Genomic DNA, 18,348 nt, shown 5'->3' on the forward strand with positions numbered 1-18,348 from the left:
CCTGCCTCCCGCGGAGTTGAATTTGACAAAGAAAACGAGAAAAATAGCATCAACAATGGAATAGCTCATCCAGATCTTTCAGATGACTGCTTAAGCAATGATCCGACTCCTAGAATGCTAATCGCTAATTGCTCACAATGACATCTTACTCCAAATCCGCAATGGTATCAGCTACAATGTACGTAAAGCAACCATCATCCCTTAGACGCCAATTTCAAAGCCTCGCTAGAACATTTCCCATCACTCCCTCCAACATCTTCAATTTGTAGATCTTGCTCACGCTCTCGAGCACCCTCAGCTTGCTAACAACATCGTCCTTATCCACAGTACCCACCCAGCCCCCACTGCACCCACAATGTTCCATGAAATCATTCACCCTGATCTTTTTACACTTCCCGCATTTCAGGTCCTGGGTTTGCCATTCTACAAGTACCTTTTGGACCCGCCCGATCAAGCGCTCTTCGATAGCCAGTCGATCATACTGATGCCCGCAAGTCGTGCAGGCCCATGCTCTTGCTGCTGGCTCGGAGTCGTTAGTCGCAGTTTCCGGCAATATGTCCTCGTCTCGACATAAGTCCAGATCGCGCGCCATGGTACAGTGCTCGCAGATGAGCTGCTCCAATTTGAGGCTGGAGCTCGGATTTTCGAAGCGAGCCTGAGCGCTGAATTCTTTGATCTCGAAGAATGCAAGAAGCTCCTTGCGAAGGTAGCGTACTTCGAGATTGATGCTTTTGTCGAGCGAAAAGACGTGCATGATGGATCTGACGAGTTGTAGGACTGGATGAGTATTTTTGAAGTTGAGATGGGAGCCAGGGAGGGTGGGAAAGTTGTGATCTGAAGCAAGGTCCGGGTGAGCGAGCTCTGAACGATAGCGAGCGATCAGGGCGATAATCTGGCGCTTCAGGGGTTTTGAAATGGCTTTTGTGAAAACATCTTTGCTTTTCGCATCGTCATCGGCACCAAGTTGGCGGACTGGGAGCTGAGTCGGTCGAGCGGTGGAAACTGAACCGTCATCGCCAACGGGTGTCTGACAAGGCCGTTTGATTTGATGCATCAAATCGATGAGATCGACGACCCAGTCGTGGAAGATTGACTGATATTGGAGGGGGAGGAAAGTGTTTAGCTGCCAGTGCATGATCGTGTCAAGGGTCTGCACTTCTGCTTCGACGACTTTTTGACATGCTTTGCCGCCATAGTTGAATTCGTCGTACCAGACAAGGTAATCCCAGTACTCTTTGATATCCAAATCAAGGAAATGGAACAGTGGCTTTGCTTTAATTGACTTGAGGATGTACTGGCTGTACGCGTAGGCGTTGCCAACCTCTGCTTTCGTGGTTTGGAGGAGAAGACGATTTGCATTGGCAAAGACAATGTGGGATCCGACGCGCTTAAAGTCCGTCATCAACTGCTGGAAAGCTTTCCTAGACATCATTTGCACGTAGTAGTGCAATGAGCGATCGTAGAGAAATGAGTCAGGGTTCTCGACCCAACGCACAAGATGCTGCACCATGATGTCGGCCATTGGACTGCCTTTGCAGGCTTCCGTCCACCAGGCTTTTACCATCTCTCGAAGGACAGTGACGCCGGCAGATGCAAAGGCATTATCGGAGTAGAGAACACCCGTTCCATTGTTGGCGTCTTCTTCACTTGGCGCAGCTGGATTGAACGCAACCGAATCGCTACCCTCAAGCTCATTGATGAGAGACGACGTTAGAATCGTATTGATCGCGAGGTTCCGAACGTCCAGCTCTATGCAGACGGACGAGTATGTGCCAGGGTTGTTAACAGCAGGCATACTGACAGTCTCCATGGGCGTCAGTATATCGTCTTTCTCGTAACCAGCATGGTCTGGTAGGGGACCACCGGACCACCACAGAACCACGTTGCTTTTCTGTAGCCGTCTCGCATAAGCGACATCGATCAGGAACCGGGGATCATCCCTTTCCAGATTGCAGAGGGGAATATCCCCATACCTTGCCAGTTCAACGAGATGGCTGATCCATGAACCTAAAGCAAGGTAGTGAGTCACCAGGCGCTTGACAACGAACCCCTGCCAGCCAAGTTGAGGGAGATTACTGTCCGAAGTTTCGACTTTCAACGGAAGGACTGGCAGATCATTGAGCGACGGAATGTCATTCAGCAGCAGACGTCTCTGTGGAGACTGAATAACTAGAAGCGTTGGCTTGCTCTCGTCACCCTTCATCTTCTTGACAATGTCACCGACATCAAGGTGTAGCTTTCTCTTCGTTCTGACTTGTGTGGTCTTGAACCGAATTTGTCCTTGATATTCGAAGATGTTTTGCCAGGGCTCACCTCCATTGTCATTAAGTCGCCTGGCTAGTAGTTCAGAATAGACCTTTTCAGCATTAGGCAATCCTTGGGTGTCTTTTGAGCGGTCAAAAACGATGATGTGCGCTTCATCCTTTATCGTTGAAAACAGCGCAAAAATCTGACGATCACCAGCTTCAAGGTGGTAAAGGTAGATGAAAGCCATTTCCGTCTCAAGAAGGTAAGGCTGCTTTGCTGGAGTGCGTCGTAAGGCCGGGAGATCGAAGCCATGCTCAAGACCTCGACCTAAGACTCCTTTCTGGCTCTCGTCGAAAGTGCATAGACTTCCCAGCTCGAGCACAGCCCTCATAGCAAGAGGCACTTGCTTCTCGTAGACGCCTTCGACGCTTGGGTGGTTGAACAAGGTGGCAAGTTTCTGGTCTTCTCTGACGTAGACTTCTTCGGACATCACAAGCTTGAAAAGATGGACCGAGGGATGTCCGTTTGGCAGCGTGTGGGTGACCTTTTCGACAACGCAGCCTTCCACATCAACATCGGGCAACTCATTTCCCTTGAGGTTCAAGAACAGTTGTCTGGGTACTTTCACTGTGAGGGGATGCACCTTCTTGTCAATCAGAACAAAAGCTCGAATTTGTCCTGGCGTCTCCGAGTCTCGCAGCTGCAATACCTGCCAAGTATTGATGAACAACAATTCTGCCTGGTTCTGAAAGAGACTTCCGAGGGTGTCTGCTGCAGCATTACTCCGTTCGCCAAAGAGCTGGCGTCGACGTATGCGAGCTTGCTTCTGAATCTTCCATTTTTTCTTTTGATACCGAAGAAAACCTTCGTAGTCTTCGGTCATTGATGGCATCTTTGAAGGAAGACTGGCATAGGGGTCTGCGTTCGCTACAGTTGCTGGCTCTGGAGCTTTCCTTTTCTGCACCATTCGGGTGACCTCGCCCGTCTTAGCATTCGAAAGCTGGGATGATCCAAAATCCTCCACGTCAGTAGGTAGTCGGTGATCCAGAGTGTTCATAGATATCTCAGACAGCGGTGCCTTGTCGAAGAGGTCGGTCATCTTCTTCTGCTTGAACCTGTCGTCCTTGACATTGATCCTACGTTGTAGCCAATCCGGATGCGCAACCCGTGGAACTGGGTTGCGAACTTTCTGCAAAGCGGCAGGGATGGTAATGAGCTTCTGAATCACGCCACTCAAACGTTCGGTGTAGTAGTCCCAATCAATGAGGGCTCGGGGGTTCATGTCGCTTGGGTCTTCTCGCATCCACTTCCGCAAGAAATAGCGTTTGACTTGATCGTCGGCCGAGAAAATAGCTACTGGTATCGCTCTCTCGGTCACTGGCGCGTTTTTGGGCTTGGCCGAGATGATGTACTTGCAGTTCAGACCCTTGTCTTTGACCATCTGCAAGCCCAAAAATTCGGCCAATCTTTTGGCAGTGGTAATTGATGTCGACTTCTGCGCACCATACTCCTCGAGAGCTTTCGACATACTTCTGTTTTCACAGATCAGATCAATCAGCTCTTCGTCAGCGAGTGTCGAACCATGTTGATGCAGAACATCAAGCCACCGGTTGGCCACCTTGGATACTGAGGCGTATGTATCCGCTAACGTATCACCCTCAAGGAAGAATTTGAAAATCTGTGTTTGGAAAATTTTGATAAGCTTGAGCTCTCCTCTCCTCTTGACCTCGAAGCCTTTGAGCTCGGCGAGGCTACCATCATGATTGAATACTGCGTAGCGCTTTTTGAGATTCTTGTCTTCCTCTTTTGAGGTTGGCAATATCATAGCCCGGTATGGCCCATCAACTTCGAAAAAGATGGTGTTGTCACTATGCGTCTCGTATTTGAAAGTCTGAGGATCGATGAGGTCCTGGTACTGGTGATTGGTGAATTTGCCATGGACAAGATGGTTCAGCATAACGCAAGGGTAGGAGATTGGCAGCTTCTTGCCGTTCTTGAGCGTGAAGACGACATTTTCGGGGAAAGTAGCTGGTAGCATGCACCAGATACCATCAGTGTCAAGTTCTAGAGGTCTTCCTATCCGCTCCACCAGTTCTCTTGCCATCTGTATGATGTGGGCTCCAGTCAGGCATGTCACCCCGGCCATTTCCATTGAATACCATCGCGAGCCTTTACGCATAACGTACCCATAAAAACTGTTCAAGATGACCTTGTGAGCCAACTGAAGCGAGTCGTAGAGAACTACCATCTTCTTGGCCTCTTCAACCTCCGCCGCTGACGCTCCTGACGACATCAGCAACTCGGAGTTGTTCTTCCATACCTTTTGCTTGCCCTTGAAGTCATATCGACGGTCTCTGAAGTCTTTGACGGTGTCGACGTAGAATGGATTCTCTCGCTGGCAGATAATGGCCTCACGCTCAATGGTCTTCGTCTCGTGGATCTTGTGATAGATCTTCTTGCTGTAGTCCGTAAGTCGCTTTTTCACCATGCCGGCCTGCTCTTCAACGCTCATTTCCTGGAAGGTTCGAGCAGGGCTGTTGGGGTAGCGACCTGGAAAGCGCTCGTTTTCAACTGCATGTCTGACCATGTTGTACTCATTCTTTTGTGCTGGAAGGAATTCGCCTCTCCACGACCATGGCATTCTTCGATCGCAAGTCTTTCCAGGCCGATTGAAGTCACAAGCTGCGCAGTCGGATTCCTCGATCATAGAATCTGGCTGTAGCCGGTTAGTCGTCATGATGTTTGGATACATCGATGCGACATCCAAGTGGTAGATGGACGGTCTTTCATGCCTGTTCGGTGTGACTTTCAGACTCTCCAGCTTTGCAACGACCTCAGCTTTCACCTCAACATAGTTTGTGACATCTTCCAAAGACTTCTTTTCCTCTACCACGATACTGAAATGCAATGCAGCGTCAAGATCTTGTATAAGCTCGTCGACGGCCGTGGTGTCCAATGCAAAGTTCACTGGTATGTCGCTCCTGAATACGCCTGCTTCAATACTCTCCACATGCCCTCCTACATAGGTTTCAGATTCGAGAAGATGACCATCCCAGAAAGTCTCTTTGGGCTCCTTGTGTTTGTTGGGGAGGACAATGCCTTTCTGGTAAGCCTGGACCATAAGAAGCATTTCACACAAAGTTCCCGTACCTTTGCGCAGGACATCGTCCGGATTTAGAGGGATGATATTACATAGCGAGAAGATGAAAGGATGGACATATTTCATGTAGAGATAGTATGTCGCCACTGCATCTGAGACTGAGTATTCGGCCAAGGTCTGTGGCCGCTCGCTCGCATATCGGGTCATTAGCTCTGGATCTAGTTCATCGGGATCGTATCCTAGTTTGGCCACTGTCACAGCTTTCAAGCCTCTGCTACCCTGGGGCAGATAGCTATCTCGACTGACCCAAGAAAAACAGTCCATGTGGACGCCGTAATCACTATGGTAGACGTCTTCGCTGTTCTTTCGAAATCCAATTTCCTGGTACATGTCGATCCCTAGGACACTAGCTCTGGCTTCAACGAATGGCCAATCAAAGAAGTCACCGTTGTAGGTTGCTATCACCGTTGGACGAGCATCTTTGATGTGTAGAAAGAATCTCTCTATGAGTGCTTTCTCGTCCGGCTCGTTGAAAACAAGGAAAGGACCGTCGTACTCCGGCTTTGGAGTATATTCAAAGTCCGCGATGTCTTCCGAGACAATCTCTCGATTGGTGATCAAGAATCCTTGTCCGTCAATCATGTATGATATCATCATGATTTGGTCTATGACTGCGTCCGGAAATTTTAAGGGCAATTTAGTCGTCTCAATGTCATAGGCGAGGACCACAGGGTCGGCTCTTTGTATTCGCTCTTCAATACAGGTAAGACTTGTAACGCCATGCTTTGCTTCCACGGTGTACCATTTCCCAATTCGAATATCTGGAACAATCAGCACAGCGCGGATATGGCTGACCTCACTAAGCTCCAACCTTTATCAATTGCAACCCGGACATGGTATGGAACGTCAAACTCCCGAATGTCGACAATGTAATCACTTGCGTCCGCTATGCCATTAGTTCGTCTATCATTTTCTCGTTCATCGTCAAAAAGGTCAAATCCAGCATTGGCACTTGGAACGTCAGCACACCAAAGCCTTGACGAGGAAATCTGTGTTCTGTACCTGGCCACCTCAGCATATGTATCCATTGCATTCATGCCGCTCTTGTTTTTCTCTGCAATTGGCATCATGGTCTTTCTCACACTCAACAGATCACCGACATTCTCGAACGCCAGTTGCAAGAACATCCTTCGATATCCTAACAAATGGTTTGGCATTTGGAGGTCCTCCTTCTCTGTACGCTTGACTCCTTTCACCAAGCCCTCAAACTTCCGTCGGCACCATTCCTCCACATCAGCTTCCTTGCCCTTCCTCACAGCGATCAGAAAGTATGGATCATATTCTAATGTAGCCTTGAACGTGCCGCCATCCTCTTCCAAGAAGTAATAGTCGACCCCAGCGCGCCCGCCTGGAATTTTCTCATCTTCGATAGTGGTACTGTGCATGTTGCACAGCCATCCTATCTTCTTTCTACCCGAGTCATAGCGCGCAAAACCCATAGACTCGTCAATGATGTGAGCGAGGCGCGTAGCTTGTAGCTTCTCATCTTGGGAGGTTGCTTCGCTCGCACGTAGGGTAAAGGCATCGACTGTTTTGGTCCGACGTGGATTGAATGATGATTTTGCAGAGCGGAAGTTGCTGCCATAGCGCCGATCCGGTTTTCTGGAAGGCATCGGAGGGTCAGGGGTAGCTAGCCTGGGGTAATTAGGAAGCTATAGGAGGCATTGGGAAATGGAAGATCAAAGCGTGACCTGGCAATCTTGCGAGCCCATTTCCACCACGAGATTGTGTCAGAAGAACAATAAATCGACTGGTCCTCTCTGTGCAGTGCACGAAGAAAGCACTTTACCCACCAAAGAACGCGTGACGCGTGATTTTGGGTCGGCGCCTCAGGCGCTACTCTTAAGATTAGCGGAGTGTTCCGTCATTCAGCCGCCGTCCTATACCTAAGCACCCCAACTTCAGGAACATCAAAAAAAAGCTCGAGGTTGAACTTTGTTTTCTTAAGATGGCCGCTGATACTCGAGAAGACGCGATCTCCAAGCCACCTGTGCCTTCTAAACCAACGACGTCTCCATCCAAAGGCACTGCCCACGAACCATACGCCGTTCCTGTAGCACCACCTAATGCTAATGCTTTACCTGGAGGTGCTGGTTTGAACACCGCAGGTGGACGAACGAAAGAGGCTGGCTACTTTGACGCCCTGAGAAGCATCCAATTCAGCGACTTCCAGGAAGTACACAAGAAGCCCTGCGTCCGTGATGCGTTATTGACAGGCATTGGTGGCGGGTTTGGAATAGGTGGCGTCCGTGCTATCTTGGGTGGTACGTTCACCTCTTTACATCTTGCCAGACACGACGCTGATCGATGTAGCCTCTGTGTGGACAACATGCAACTCCGCGGTTGGGTCGTTCGTATTCGGGTCGTTCTTGATGTACGAATATTGCCAGAGGAGGAGATACTTAGAGATGCAGGGAATGAAGAGGGCCGTGGAGGTAATCGACCGGAAGCAAGCAGAGAAACAAAAGAAAGCCGCGGAGGCCAGAGCAGCACGGACGAAGGCCAAGGAAGAGAGCTAGGGTATGTTCTGGCCGCAATATCCGATAATGGTTACCAAAACGCAAGTGTGGTATGGCTGCATTAATTATGGAAACAACTCTTCACAACAGCTTCGAGGTTTAACAGTGAGAAATGGCCATTGTTCTCCCTCAAATGCCACGACCTTCGCTACACATTTCCCATCCAAGCACCAATTGGTCAATGCGGCCGAAGATCCACAACATCGAACTCTAGCCCTTTTGCTTCATAAACATGCCCGGGACGCAATGCATCAGTATAAATATTGCTCTCGGCATGAGGGTGAAACAGCCCCGTTTGCGTGCAATTAAGCACCGTCTTCATCCCAGGAGGATCTGTCAACCGAAACACGCCCCAATCTCCTTTGCTCGGCGCGCACACAATCGCAATACTTTCTGGCATCATCACTTGGTAGCCGCCGTGAGTGTGTAGATCTCTAGAACTCATGAAGCAAGTCTGTGTTGGGTGCGTATGTATCCAGCCAAGTACCATAAGATCTTCTCCGTCAACATAGTCAAAAAGCTGACTTTCGTTGATCGTCTCACATGTGTCCGACGTGCTTTCCTGATCTGGTATGACGAGCTTAGAGATGAACAATGCGTTCGACACAAGAGTGCCACAAAGGATACCACAAGTTTCTAGATTAGCACGTGTATTTGGTAGGGCGATTGACAGGAAGCGATGACGAAGATCTGGTGGTAGGAAAATGGTGCGAAGTGGCGTGCCACTCTCCAAATATGCAGATGGCTTGAAAGTGAAGGTCGACGGTTTCAAATCTTGCTGTGGCGCTGGGTTTTGATCAAGATTGAATAAAGTGCTAGATGCTGAAAGCGCCTCCTTTTCAGGTCGAAGGGGCAGCGCATTTTGATTTCGGGGTCTATCAGCATCGTAATCCTTGGGCGGCAGTTCTGGCGCCCCCAGGGATGTTGGTGTACTCCGAAGGGAGTAGTCGTCCAAAGAGCTGGATACTTGAGGGGAAGGCTTCCAAGATCCGGAATCGCGGTGTTCAGGTACCGCTGGATAATGGTAGTTTGATTTCTGGCTTTCGAAAGATGGTCGAGAGCTGCCATTCCTGCTTTCTGCGCTTGTTGAGCCGCTCACCTGCAAGCGAACATTTTGCATCTGTCTGCTAAGAGTGTCTTGATCAATGCTTTCGTCATTCTTGGTGAACGCCTCTTCCCAATTTCCCCATACTCCTGCGGTTCGTCTTTCGTGTTCCACCTCCTCAGATATTCCTGCCTGCCTCGTAGCCTTCCTAGCTGTAGCCCGCCGTCTGATCTCCTTATGAGCTAATTTGACAGCCAAATCTCGGTTTTCTCCAGCCGCTAGAGTTTCGGTATCGCTGTCCGCCGGCGGATCTGATATTGGGCGTTGACTTGGGACTTGCTGGTTTGAGAGAGCCTTCTGCTCTCTTGACCGAGAAGCTTCCCTTGCACTCGCAGAAGCTCTCCTAGTATCGCGGTCATGTAGGAGTTGCTCGTATCGCTCGTATCTTTTATTGATACGTGGCTTCAGTACCTCGAGTTTCATGAGACCATGGTCAACGTCCTTGTTCGCCTGCGCCAAAGCAAGGCGATTCTTGCCTTGTCTGGCATCAGGATGTGTCGAAAGGTTACGAATCACCAGTTGGGCATGCCGGAACAATAAGAGATAGGTTTGCTGGTCGTTGCCTTCGTGTTCGTAGATCTCCGCCTGTAAAACAACGGTCAGCGCGGGTTGCAGGCTTTCTATGCAATAGCACGTACCTCTTTCAGCAAGGTCCCGGCGGTTCTTAGCCAGTACTTAAGAGGTATCAAGGGATTGTAGTCAAAGTTCTGAGCTTTCCTGACGATTTGTTCCACGTTTAAAGGCCTGGAAGGACCTGTCTCTTCAATGGTGCGCGGAGCCATCCTTTTTGTTCGGTCCTGTATGGGTTTCAAGTAGCCGTTCTTGATGGGCAAGCATGCAACAATTGACGCCTAGGCACCATGACGATAGAGTGTCAAAAACTTGTCAAAGATTTCAATATACTCATAGTGGTCATCAATATTGCTGCCTAGGGCAGATGATGTGGCTTTTCGAATCCTGCGTCGTTGAAGACGTAAAAGTGCACTCCACCTTTGGTCGCGGCACGCGTGGCAATAAGAGTAGAGTACTTAATTGATTGAGAGAGAGGTTGTGGCGCAAGTAGGAAGTGTACAATTATCTACAACCACATAATAATTGCCAGAAAGCCTCACATTTCGCAATTTTATTCCGTCTGGCGCTTGGTCTTTGGAGAGGTTGTGCATCATTCTTGCACGTATCATTCCTTGATTTCTCCACCCTCTCATCGTGCGTCATGGCGCATTATTGCGCTCCATAAGAGAGAAGTCAAGGACATCTACAAGCGTTCGATGCGTTCTACAGCTTCCCGAATTACCAAATATCCTTTGGCGGACCGAATTGCAGCGGTATCCAATGCCTGGAAATCTCGGACGAACATCGTCAGTCCTGATCTTTGCGGTATGTCTAACTTGACGATCGATGCAGAGACCTTCCTTTCTAACATTATCAGACGATGTCATACAGCGCCTGGCTCCGTCGCTGGCACAGCATATCGGCTGCACCATCATAGATATAAATCCGGGCATAGGTTTGTGGTCTTCCAAGCTCCATGACTACCTTAAACCTCGCAACCACATCCTCATGGAACCCAAGCAGAACGTCTATCTACCTTTCCTCCAGCCACTGCTCGATGCTCCTGGCTCTCGATATCGCCTTAAGGACTGGCTGGACTCAGACCTATGGCAACCCAAAAGATATGTCGAAGAAGGGCTGTTGCATGATGCAGAAGGGTATGGTGGTCCTCCTCCTACGACTGAAGAACCGAACAATTCGATCTTCATAATTGCAAATTTGGCGGGCCAGCGGCAAAAAGTTCCGGGAGAATCAAGGGCTGCCACGTCTGCTCATCTGAAAGCCATTGACTTCTCACGCGCCGTGAGGCACCGATCAGGGTTCCAAACTTATGGGCCAACGCGGATGCTCATGTGGTTATCTGATGAAGACAAGCGTGCCCTTTTGCCGAGGACTGTGGGCTATCGGGGGAAACTCTCAGTATATATGGAGGCCAATTTGGATCTGGAAGAAATAGTGGGGTTTCCACACGCTTCTGGCGCGAAAATACGCCGCGAGGATGCTCTAAATATTGGATCAAGCAAGCAGGTTGCGAAACGGATGCAAGAGAATGACATAAAGATACCCTTACATCGTCAAACTGGGGCGGGAGACAGGAAATATGACCTCTCGGAGGTATCTCGTTACTGGCATAAAGAATTGCAGGACCTAGAACAGGGTTTTCAAAGAGGCTATTTTAGCCAGTATGCGAAGAGACCAGCCGCAGAGCCGATTGACGGACACATGCCTAAGGAAGGGAGCGGAAAGGCGAAGAGTAGAACTTCGGTTACTCTTACTCCTGAATACAAGAGAATGATGACGCTTCGTCATGTCGCCAATGGCCAAAACGTCACAATCGACCGAATCAATACAGTCTTAAAAAAGCAGGAAAAGATAGACAGAATGGACCTTGATCTGCATCGCGAGGATATAAAGGCGTTGGAGCAAGAGGAGATTATCAACGCGTTGGACTATAGGATCCAGGATTTCAAGGATGAGCTAGAGGGATTGACTGCGAAACAAATGAAGACACTTTTCTTTCTCGACGACGACCGAAGAGCATTCGCGATGGACCCTCCGCTACTAATGTGGGACCGGCGCAAAGCTGAGCCCCTCTCAGCTGAAAAGGATGAGTTCTACGCCCCGAAAGAAATTGCTCTTTTAGACTTCCAGCCAAAGACAACCGACAAATTCCCAATGACCTCGGAACAGTCTTACTACTTCGACCTAATCTCGACGTCCCTCCTTGGCCCAGGAGGTCAAGCAACACTCAAGCATCTCAAAACGATAGCACCAGGAGCTTTCGAAGCTCTGGTACCTCAAGTACCAGCCATCCGAGACCCACGAAAAGGAGGCCGATATGATATAGAAAGCGTGCGTGTTCGGGCTGTGACTCCAGAGATGTTCCACGGCCTTGCTGTTGCTTGGGACAATTGGGTGTTCAAGCCTCCAATAGAGGACGCGCTGACTCAGTTTGGTACCAATTTTAAGGAGGGGACTGCATTAAGGAAAGGGGCCATAGCAAGGCTTTGAATCCAACAATTCTTGATACTCTTTCATGTGAAATCGAGCTCGTGAGTTGAACTCATTTCGGGTATATCATGCATCACACCGCTTGAAAAACCACGGCTGGAAGTACTACTTGAGGACGCTGGAGGAATTGAACTACGTCGCCTTCGCTTGCCTCCTTCTCATTGCAAGCCCTGCTCTTAACCTCTCAACAACCTCCTTACCAATCCATCTCCATTCCTCCCCACGCCTGCTCAATCCGTCCGCCCACGCCAACAGTATTCTCAGATTCCAGAGCCTCTCCCTCATCCCGCTTCCCATACAGGCCCTTTCCAGCACCAGCCTGTCATCTATAACAGTCCCTCTCGTACCTCTGTGGACCACACTGCCCGCGTCAGCAGGTAACACAAGTGCTTGCTCCGCTCGGTTAAATTCTGCTAAAGTAGGCAAAGCGAAGATCCATCTGAAAGCCTGTATACCTAGCTGGTGGGTTGACTGTGCGTCGTTGAGTGCCTGCATTGTGGCACTGAAGACTGAAGCGTGGGCATCGTATGCAGCGCAATGGCGCACATATATGCTTTGATGACGTTTGAATGCGTCGTAGTGGATAGAATTTTGTGCAAGGTCGAGAGTAACGGTCCAGTGTTCCTTGTCATTTGTTTGGATTTTGGCAATCGTCTCGATCTCTGGCAGAAGGCATGGTGCATGCATTGCAACTTCCGTGCCAGTGCGAAGGGTAACAATGATGGGCAGTGACACAGGTCGGTGCGTGTCAACATCCCGCAGTATTAAACAGCGGCGCTCGGTGGCCAAAACCCAGAAATGGCGGAAGGCTTGGAGATGCGATTTGTTGTCCAGCACAGCGTTTGGAAAAAGAGGATAGAGAGCACAAAGCAGTGATGCTGTAGCTATGTTAGTAGTGCCAAAGGTATGGGTTCCACCACCCATGAAGAGGATGCCAATAGCGAAGTGTCCTGCGAGGTGGCTGCCAAATGGTGTATCTGCATCGGTCCTGCCGTGAAGAGATCGGAGGCGACGGAAGATATGTACGTCGCCTGTACCGGCCATCACGCAACATGCTGCGAGCACTGCGACATCTTGGCAGTTACGGACAGTGATACGAGCAAGTTTGCCATCGTAACTCAGCGTCGGTAGCTTGCAGATACGCATAAGCTGGTCGATGTAGTGACAAAGCATACTTCGGACTTCTAGAGACCCCGAACCTGCGAATCGAAGACCGATGCTGAGACAAAGACCGGCGACAATGTTGAAGAACGGCATATCTTCGCTGGTAAGAATGCGAATGGTAGTCAGCTCGTGTTTTTGCTGGTATACCAGCGGAAGTTGTTTCTTCATCCATCTGGTCGTAGGTTGTATATCGTCCCACATGATAAGGTGCCGAGCGACTGTCCTCAATAAGAATATATCTGGTCGCACATAATCAAATTGGTGAAGAGTATCAGGTACGTCAACTTTCCGGGCAAGGGCTTCATCGTTGGTTTTCATAAAGATGAGGGCGATGGCGACAGTGGCAGCTGCTGTTGCTTTATCAAGTATATGTACGATGCTGACTTTCCTCGAACCAATGGCAATTACCAACAACCTTTCCGTAATGTGCATATCATGCAACCCTTTTAGATCTTTGCCCCGACCTAGGTTGATGTAGCCCAACGCAAAGCCTGCAGCCAGTCTATAGCCTTCGTCTCGGAGGTTATCAAAAGGATGTGAATTATCTTCCTGGTCGACATTTTCCAATTCCGAAATCATGATTTCACTCATACGACGATGCTGAGAATTGCAGTACAAAAGACCTATGCCCATGATTCCGCTGGTCTGAGTCAACGGAGACAAATTGAGCTCAGCAGCCCCTGGTGGTAGCATTCGAGTCACGTGGACTGAAAGTAAGCGCGTGATAAGAGTATCCATCGTGCCAAGATAGGATGCTGAAAGCCCAAGGAGAAGCCCAATGGAGGTCATCGTATGCTTTGGTGTCAGATACTTGAAAGCGACCCATTTGGCTATGGATTTGAGGTGCCCGTTAAGGCCCAATGCAAGTAGGAATCCTGCGTGCCTGGTCTGGAGGTCACGAGGCTTGTTAAAAAGTATCCATGACGTGTCGATGCCATTAGCGTTCTTTGAGATGCTCAAGCCAGCTTCAACACCGGCGTGAAAGAACGCCCAAGAGGTCTTCTCTTCTGTATAGGTGTTCCGATCCGCTGTGACTGTCGTATCAGAGGGCTTCATGACGCAGCTTAAAGTAAAGCCGTGGATAGGGAATTTCTCGGTGAGAAGAGGTAAGCGAGCGCTATAAAAAAGTAGACCCCGGCCTAGTGATACAGACAGCGTTCGCACTGCTATCACTTTCACTAGCTCTTGTTGGGCTTCTAGCAAATCCGTATCAGACCACTCAGGCTCAGGCGTGCATCGAGCCACAGGGTGCAGGAGCGGATGCACAAGCCTTGCAGCTTCGGCAAAGCGCTGGTCCTCTTTGAACAGTAAGCGAGTGACTGCTTGTCTATCAAGCTCGGCGGAGCCATCAAACGGCCCAACAGTTTCGACTTCAAGTGTTGATTGACAAATGCTATGGACGTCTCTTATCGCGTCATTAGAAGAAGGATTGGCGTATTTTCCGTGTCGCCTCGTTGTGCGTCCCTCGTGCTCGAGCATAGCTACATCTTCCCTACCAACAACCTCAAGGATGTCACTGCCCCATGACGTTGAGGGTTGGCCTTGACAAGTCGAGATCGCTGCACGAAAAGAGACAGCCACGCTTTCTGGAAGGGTTTCTAAAATCGATGGGTTCCACCCCCAGGCCGACATGTTTGCAACTCGGCGTTCAGTTGTCTCTAGTGTGTGTGAGGTAAGGAGATTTTTAATAGCCACTGTTCTTGGAGTGAGCTCCACCAAGAGTTTTGCTGAAGCTTCAGCGGAGCGTTTGCCCGCGACCTCAACTTCTGGCGAGCTTGCCACGTCAAGAAGTGAGATGAAGGGTGCTGTCTCGGCTTTCACGTTCGTCGTCTCGATGAATTGCAGTATCGAATGTGGTAGAAATGGCTCAGGAGGGATTCGCATGCCAGTAATTACAGAATCATCAAAAAGCCAGGCCTCCAGATTAGTGGCCTCCAGCATATAATAAGAGGATTGTTTGAGTCCCCAGTTGTCCCAACCAAGCCAGCTGCCAATCTGTGCAAGGATGGGTGTAAGGTCATGAAGAGCTTCCGAAGCCAAGGTGTCCAATTTGAATTCTTCACGCAGAAGATGAAGGCCGACCAGGATGGAAGCCAGAGCAGTACGGCGAACGTCCGGATCCCTTGATGATGCAGTGGGGAGATAGCCATGTTCACCGTTTGCTATTTGCCCAATGGGCGACTTGATAAAATCCCGAGCGATGGAAATGCAGTGAAGGAGATACGGAGATTTCTTTGGAATAGGTACCGCAGGAGCGACGGAAGGGATGAAAGAGCTTGAAGATTTCGATCTTGTAGGAAGGGATGCATGTAACACGACGCTTTCCTTTGCCGTCCACTCCCAGCCTCCGACCTGCATCCACGCTGGGCAGGTGCTCGAGGGCCCTCCTTCCTGATTTAACATAGCTTCCCAGCTCGCTAGATCGGTGTTCGCTCCGCTACTAGATCTGAGTAGACCACCTTTGCGTCTGTTCTGTCTCGTGGCAGCCTCTGTGTGCCGGTCTCCAATCAAAGCAATTGCCATGGAGAAAAGAAGGACAATCATAGCCGTCCATTCGGTATCGATTTCTTTTTCCGAACGAGACTGTACAAATGATAACGTGTCCCACCAGCCTCGCAGAATGGCCTCTCCATCTGCATCCGAGGATGGTAGAACCGACTCAGCAACTTTTATCATCTTCTGTACCACTGCGTTGCGTGGTCTGAGTTGTACCTTCAGGCGATGTCTTGTGCCACCGGAGTCCATCACATCCACACGTCCTTGACAACTCGGATGTTGAAGGGCGACCAAGGCTTGTGGTCCCCGGCTAAATCTTCTCTTGAAGCCCCCCTCACGTCTTTGTCTCAAGATGACATCGCTACTTATCTGGTAGGGATTGTGGAGGCAGAGACTGGGAGGGAGTCCAATCTTTCGGAGGCAACTCCATGGAGCTTGCAAGGACAGTTCTCCCATGCCATCGCTGCTACTCTCGAGTACCAAAATCCGGGCGCAGGAACCATCATCAATCTTGCAAGCGTCGATAACCCCAGATCGTCTTGTCATGCCACTCACGTGGACTCTATACCCTTGATGGACAATTCTAGCCCCGCCATGTACGTTTTGATGTCTGTTGCTAGTGTAACGTGGACGCACGGTGATTTGTAGGACCAGTAATTCGTGAGACGCTCGGTCAACGAGACAAACAACAATCGCGGCGTCGTCAGTCGCATCCCCAAGGCTAGCATCGGGTGACCTCATTGTTATGATTTCACGTGCAGGACCGCTTGGTCGGGGGCCGGTTTTTTCAAGCCTACGGCCTTCGCTAGGCATACTGTAGACTTTGTGGAAGACGACTTCCTTACGCAAGCCCCGTACGGCTTCCTGCAAGGCTGGATTGTCCAGACTCATGTCATGAAAGTCATCAAGCTCGTGTGCCATGTCATCAAATGGGGGTTCGTGCAGACTGACCGCGTCAAAGCTATTTCTTATTCCATGAAGAGTCTGTGGTCTCGTATCCATGGCTACAGCATCCGGACCAACGCTCAGCCGCGCGCCGTTGGGTCCAAATGAAGCTCCTTTACGTCCACTTTTCCTCCCAGCATGAGCGCCCGCGAGGTCGGTGAATGTTGATCTGTCGTGAGTCGTGGAAAGATCTGCCCTTGCAAGCAATCCACTAACTCGCCTGGAGGACTTGGCCGGCATAGCAGGATCGCCGAAAGCTGAATCCAATAGGTCATTCTGATCACTTATCGAGTATTCTTCCAATGTTGTATCCATGCTAGAATGACGGTAGTTTCTTCCACCACCGAAACTCTCGCGTCCACCAATAGCTCCTCTAGCGATAGGGGTTGAAGTGCCCGTGCCTATTCCAGGCCCATACGAACTTCGGCGACGAGACCTGGCGCCAGTCGCAGTCGGAGTCGGAGTCGGAGTCGGAGTCGGGTTTGGTTGACCACGCAAGGAGCTTGCAGCTCCACGATCGACGTATCTGACGGTCCAGATACTAAGAATGCCAGTCTCGTGATTTTCAGTCACTGCAAGAGCAAGTGGTCCTCTGATCGAGGGATCCGGAGCACGCTGAGACAATTCATCTCGAGACGAAACGTAAAGGAGATTTTCTTCTGATCCGAGGGCCCCAAACGCGGATGTGCTTTGCGAATTTATCTTCCCTGTGCTCTTGATGTTGGGTCCTACGTTTGTGGCCACGGTACCAATTTCGGTAAGAGGATCAGTGAGACAGAACAGTTTTGGAAGCGATATATCTGGAGCCTGAGCTGATCGCTGCAGAAGTCCGTGTAGGAGTGGTATGATTGGAGAGTCATGATGTTGTGCTGAGGAAACTTCGGCGAGGGTTTGATATCCTTGTGGTCTTGAAATTGGGCTTGAGAAGGTCGCTTGAGAAAACGCAAAAGAGTTATTTGGCACAGACGGTATTTGAGGAGTTGGCGGTACTGTTTCCTTCTCGGGAATTTTTCTCTGTAGCAGTATGCCATAAATGCAAGGGAAGACAGCATCGACCTCGAACGGTAGATGCACGATATGGCTTGTCTCGGAGAAGAAGAAAACATGGGCTTGAGTTTTTAGCACAATGACGAGGGCTCGACCTTCTAGAAACTGGTCATCCCGTTGGCTACGCGCAGGTAGTTGGTTCTGCACCCTTCCATCTTTTTCGGGACCATCCTTCTGTCCCCTTTTTGGTCCTGATCTCGAGTTTGATGCTCTCTGTGTCCTGACATTGGGCTCGTCATTCACTGTACGCTGTCTCCGGTCAGGGTGAGGTGATATATTGGAATCATTGGAAACTTGTAGGTGCTTCAATGTTTGGTTTGGGAACAGTGCAAACACGGCTTGTGTAACTGGCTCGCCCTCGACGTCGAAGCGGAAAACCCGTTGTATTACACCTGCTCTAGACCAGACAACGCAGGATTTCGTAGTCACGAGTTCCTCCTCCTCCACATTGTCTTCGAGGCTCGGACCTTGAAAGGATCGCCATGTAAATGCATCATCCGGTGGGTCCGCTGGAAGAATGTTCTCTGCAATGAGAAATGGAAGTGCTGAAGGCGTGTGGACGCCCAGGGAGGTCACCGAAGCCATGACCAGTTGTGCCCCTC

General features: G+C 49.9%; 5 protein-coding genes across 5 annotated transcripts; 2 read left to right on the plus strand and 3 right to left on the minus strand.

Moving 5' to 3' along the window:
* Window positions 1–214: 214 nt before the first annotated feature.
* On the minus strand, window positions 215–7,020 carry HO133_005097 (uncharacterized protein; the record flags this gene model as incomplete). The annotated part of the gene is made up of 3 exons (XM_037296009.1): window positions 215–6,168; window positions 6,219–6,358; window positions 6,410–7,020. The coding sequence occupies 3 exons, from the start codon at window positions 7,018–7,020 to the stop codon at window positions 215–217; spliced, it is 6,705 nt and encodes a 2,234-aa protein (XP_037148707.1).
* A 335-nt stretch (window positions 7,021–7,355) lies between these two features.
* HO133_005098 (uncharacterized protein) lies at window positions 7,356–7,926 on the plus strand (the record flags this gene model as incomplete). Its single annotated transcript, XM_037296010.1, has 2 exons — window positions 7,356–7,671; window positions 7,721–7,926. The coding sequence occupies 2 exons, from the start codon at window positions 7,356–7,358 to the stop codon at window positions 7,924–7,926; spliced, it is 522 nt and encodes a 173-aa protein (XP_037148708.1).
* A 178-nt stretch (window positions 7,927–8,104) lies between these two features.
* HO133_005099 (uncharacterized protein) lies at window positions 8,105–9,813 on the minus strand (the record flags this gene model as incomplete). The annotated part of the gene is made up of 2 exons (XM_037296011.1): window positions 8,105–9,616; window positions 9,670–9,813. The coding sequence occupies 2 exons, from the start codon at window positions 9,811–9,813 to the stop codon at window positions 8,105–8,107; spliced, it is 1,656 nt and encodes a 551-aa protein (XP_037148709.1).
* Window positions 9,814–10,299: 486 nt separating this feature from the next.
* Window positions 10,300–12,094, plus strand: HO133_005100 (uncharacterized protein; the record flags this gene model as incomplete). The annotated part of the gene is made up of 2 exons (XM_037296012.1): window positions 10,300–10,408; window positions 10,461–12,094. 2 exons carry the CDS (start codon window positions 10,300–10,302, stop codon window positions 12,092–12,094), a joined length of 1,743 nt encoding a protein of 580 aa, XP_037148710.1.
* Window positions 12,095–12,226: 132 nt separating this feature from the next.
* Window positions 12,227–18,331, minus strand: HO133_005101 (uncharacterized protein; the record flags this gene model as incomplete). The annotated part of the gene is made up of 1 exon (XM_037296013.1): window positions 12,227–18,331. The coding sequence occupies one exon, from the start codon at window positions 18,329–18,331 to the stop codon at window positions 12,227–12,229; it is 6,105 nt and encodes a 2,034-aa protein (XP_037148711.1).
* Window positions 18,332–18,348: the final 17 nt, after the last annotated feature.

This window comes from Letharia lupina (genome assembly GCF_014066315.1).
Source record: "Letharia lupina isolate WasteWater1 chromosome Unknown contig_20, whole genome shotgun sequence".
NCBI lineage: Eukaryota > Fungi > Ascomycota > Lecanoromycetes > Lecanorales > Parmeliaceae > Letharia > Letharia lupina.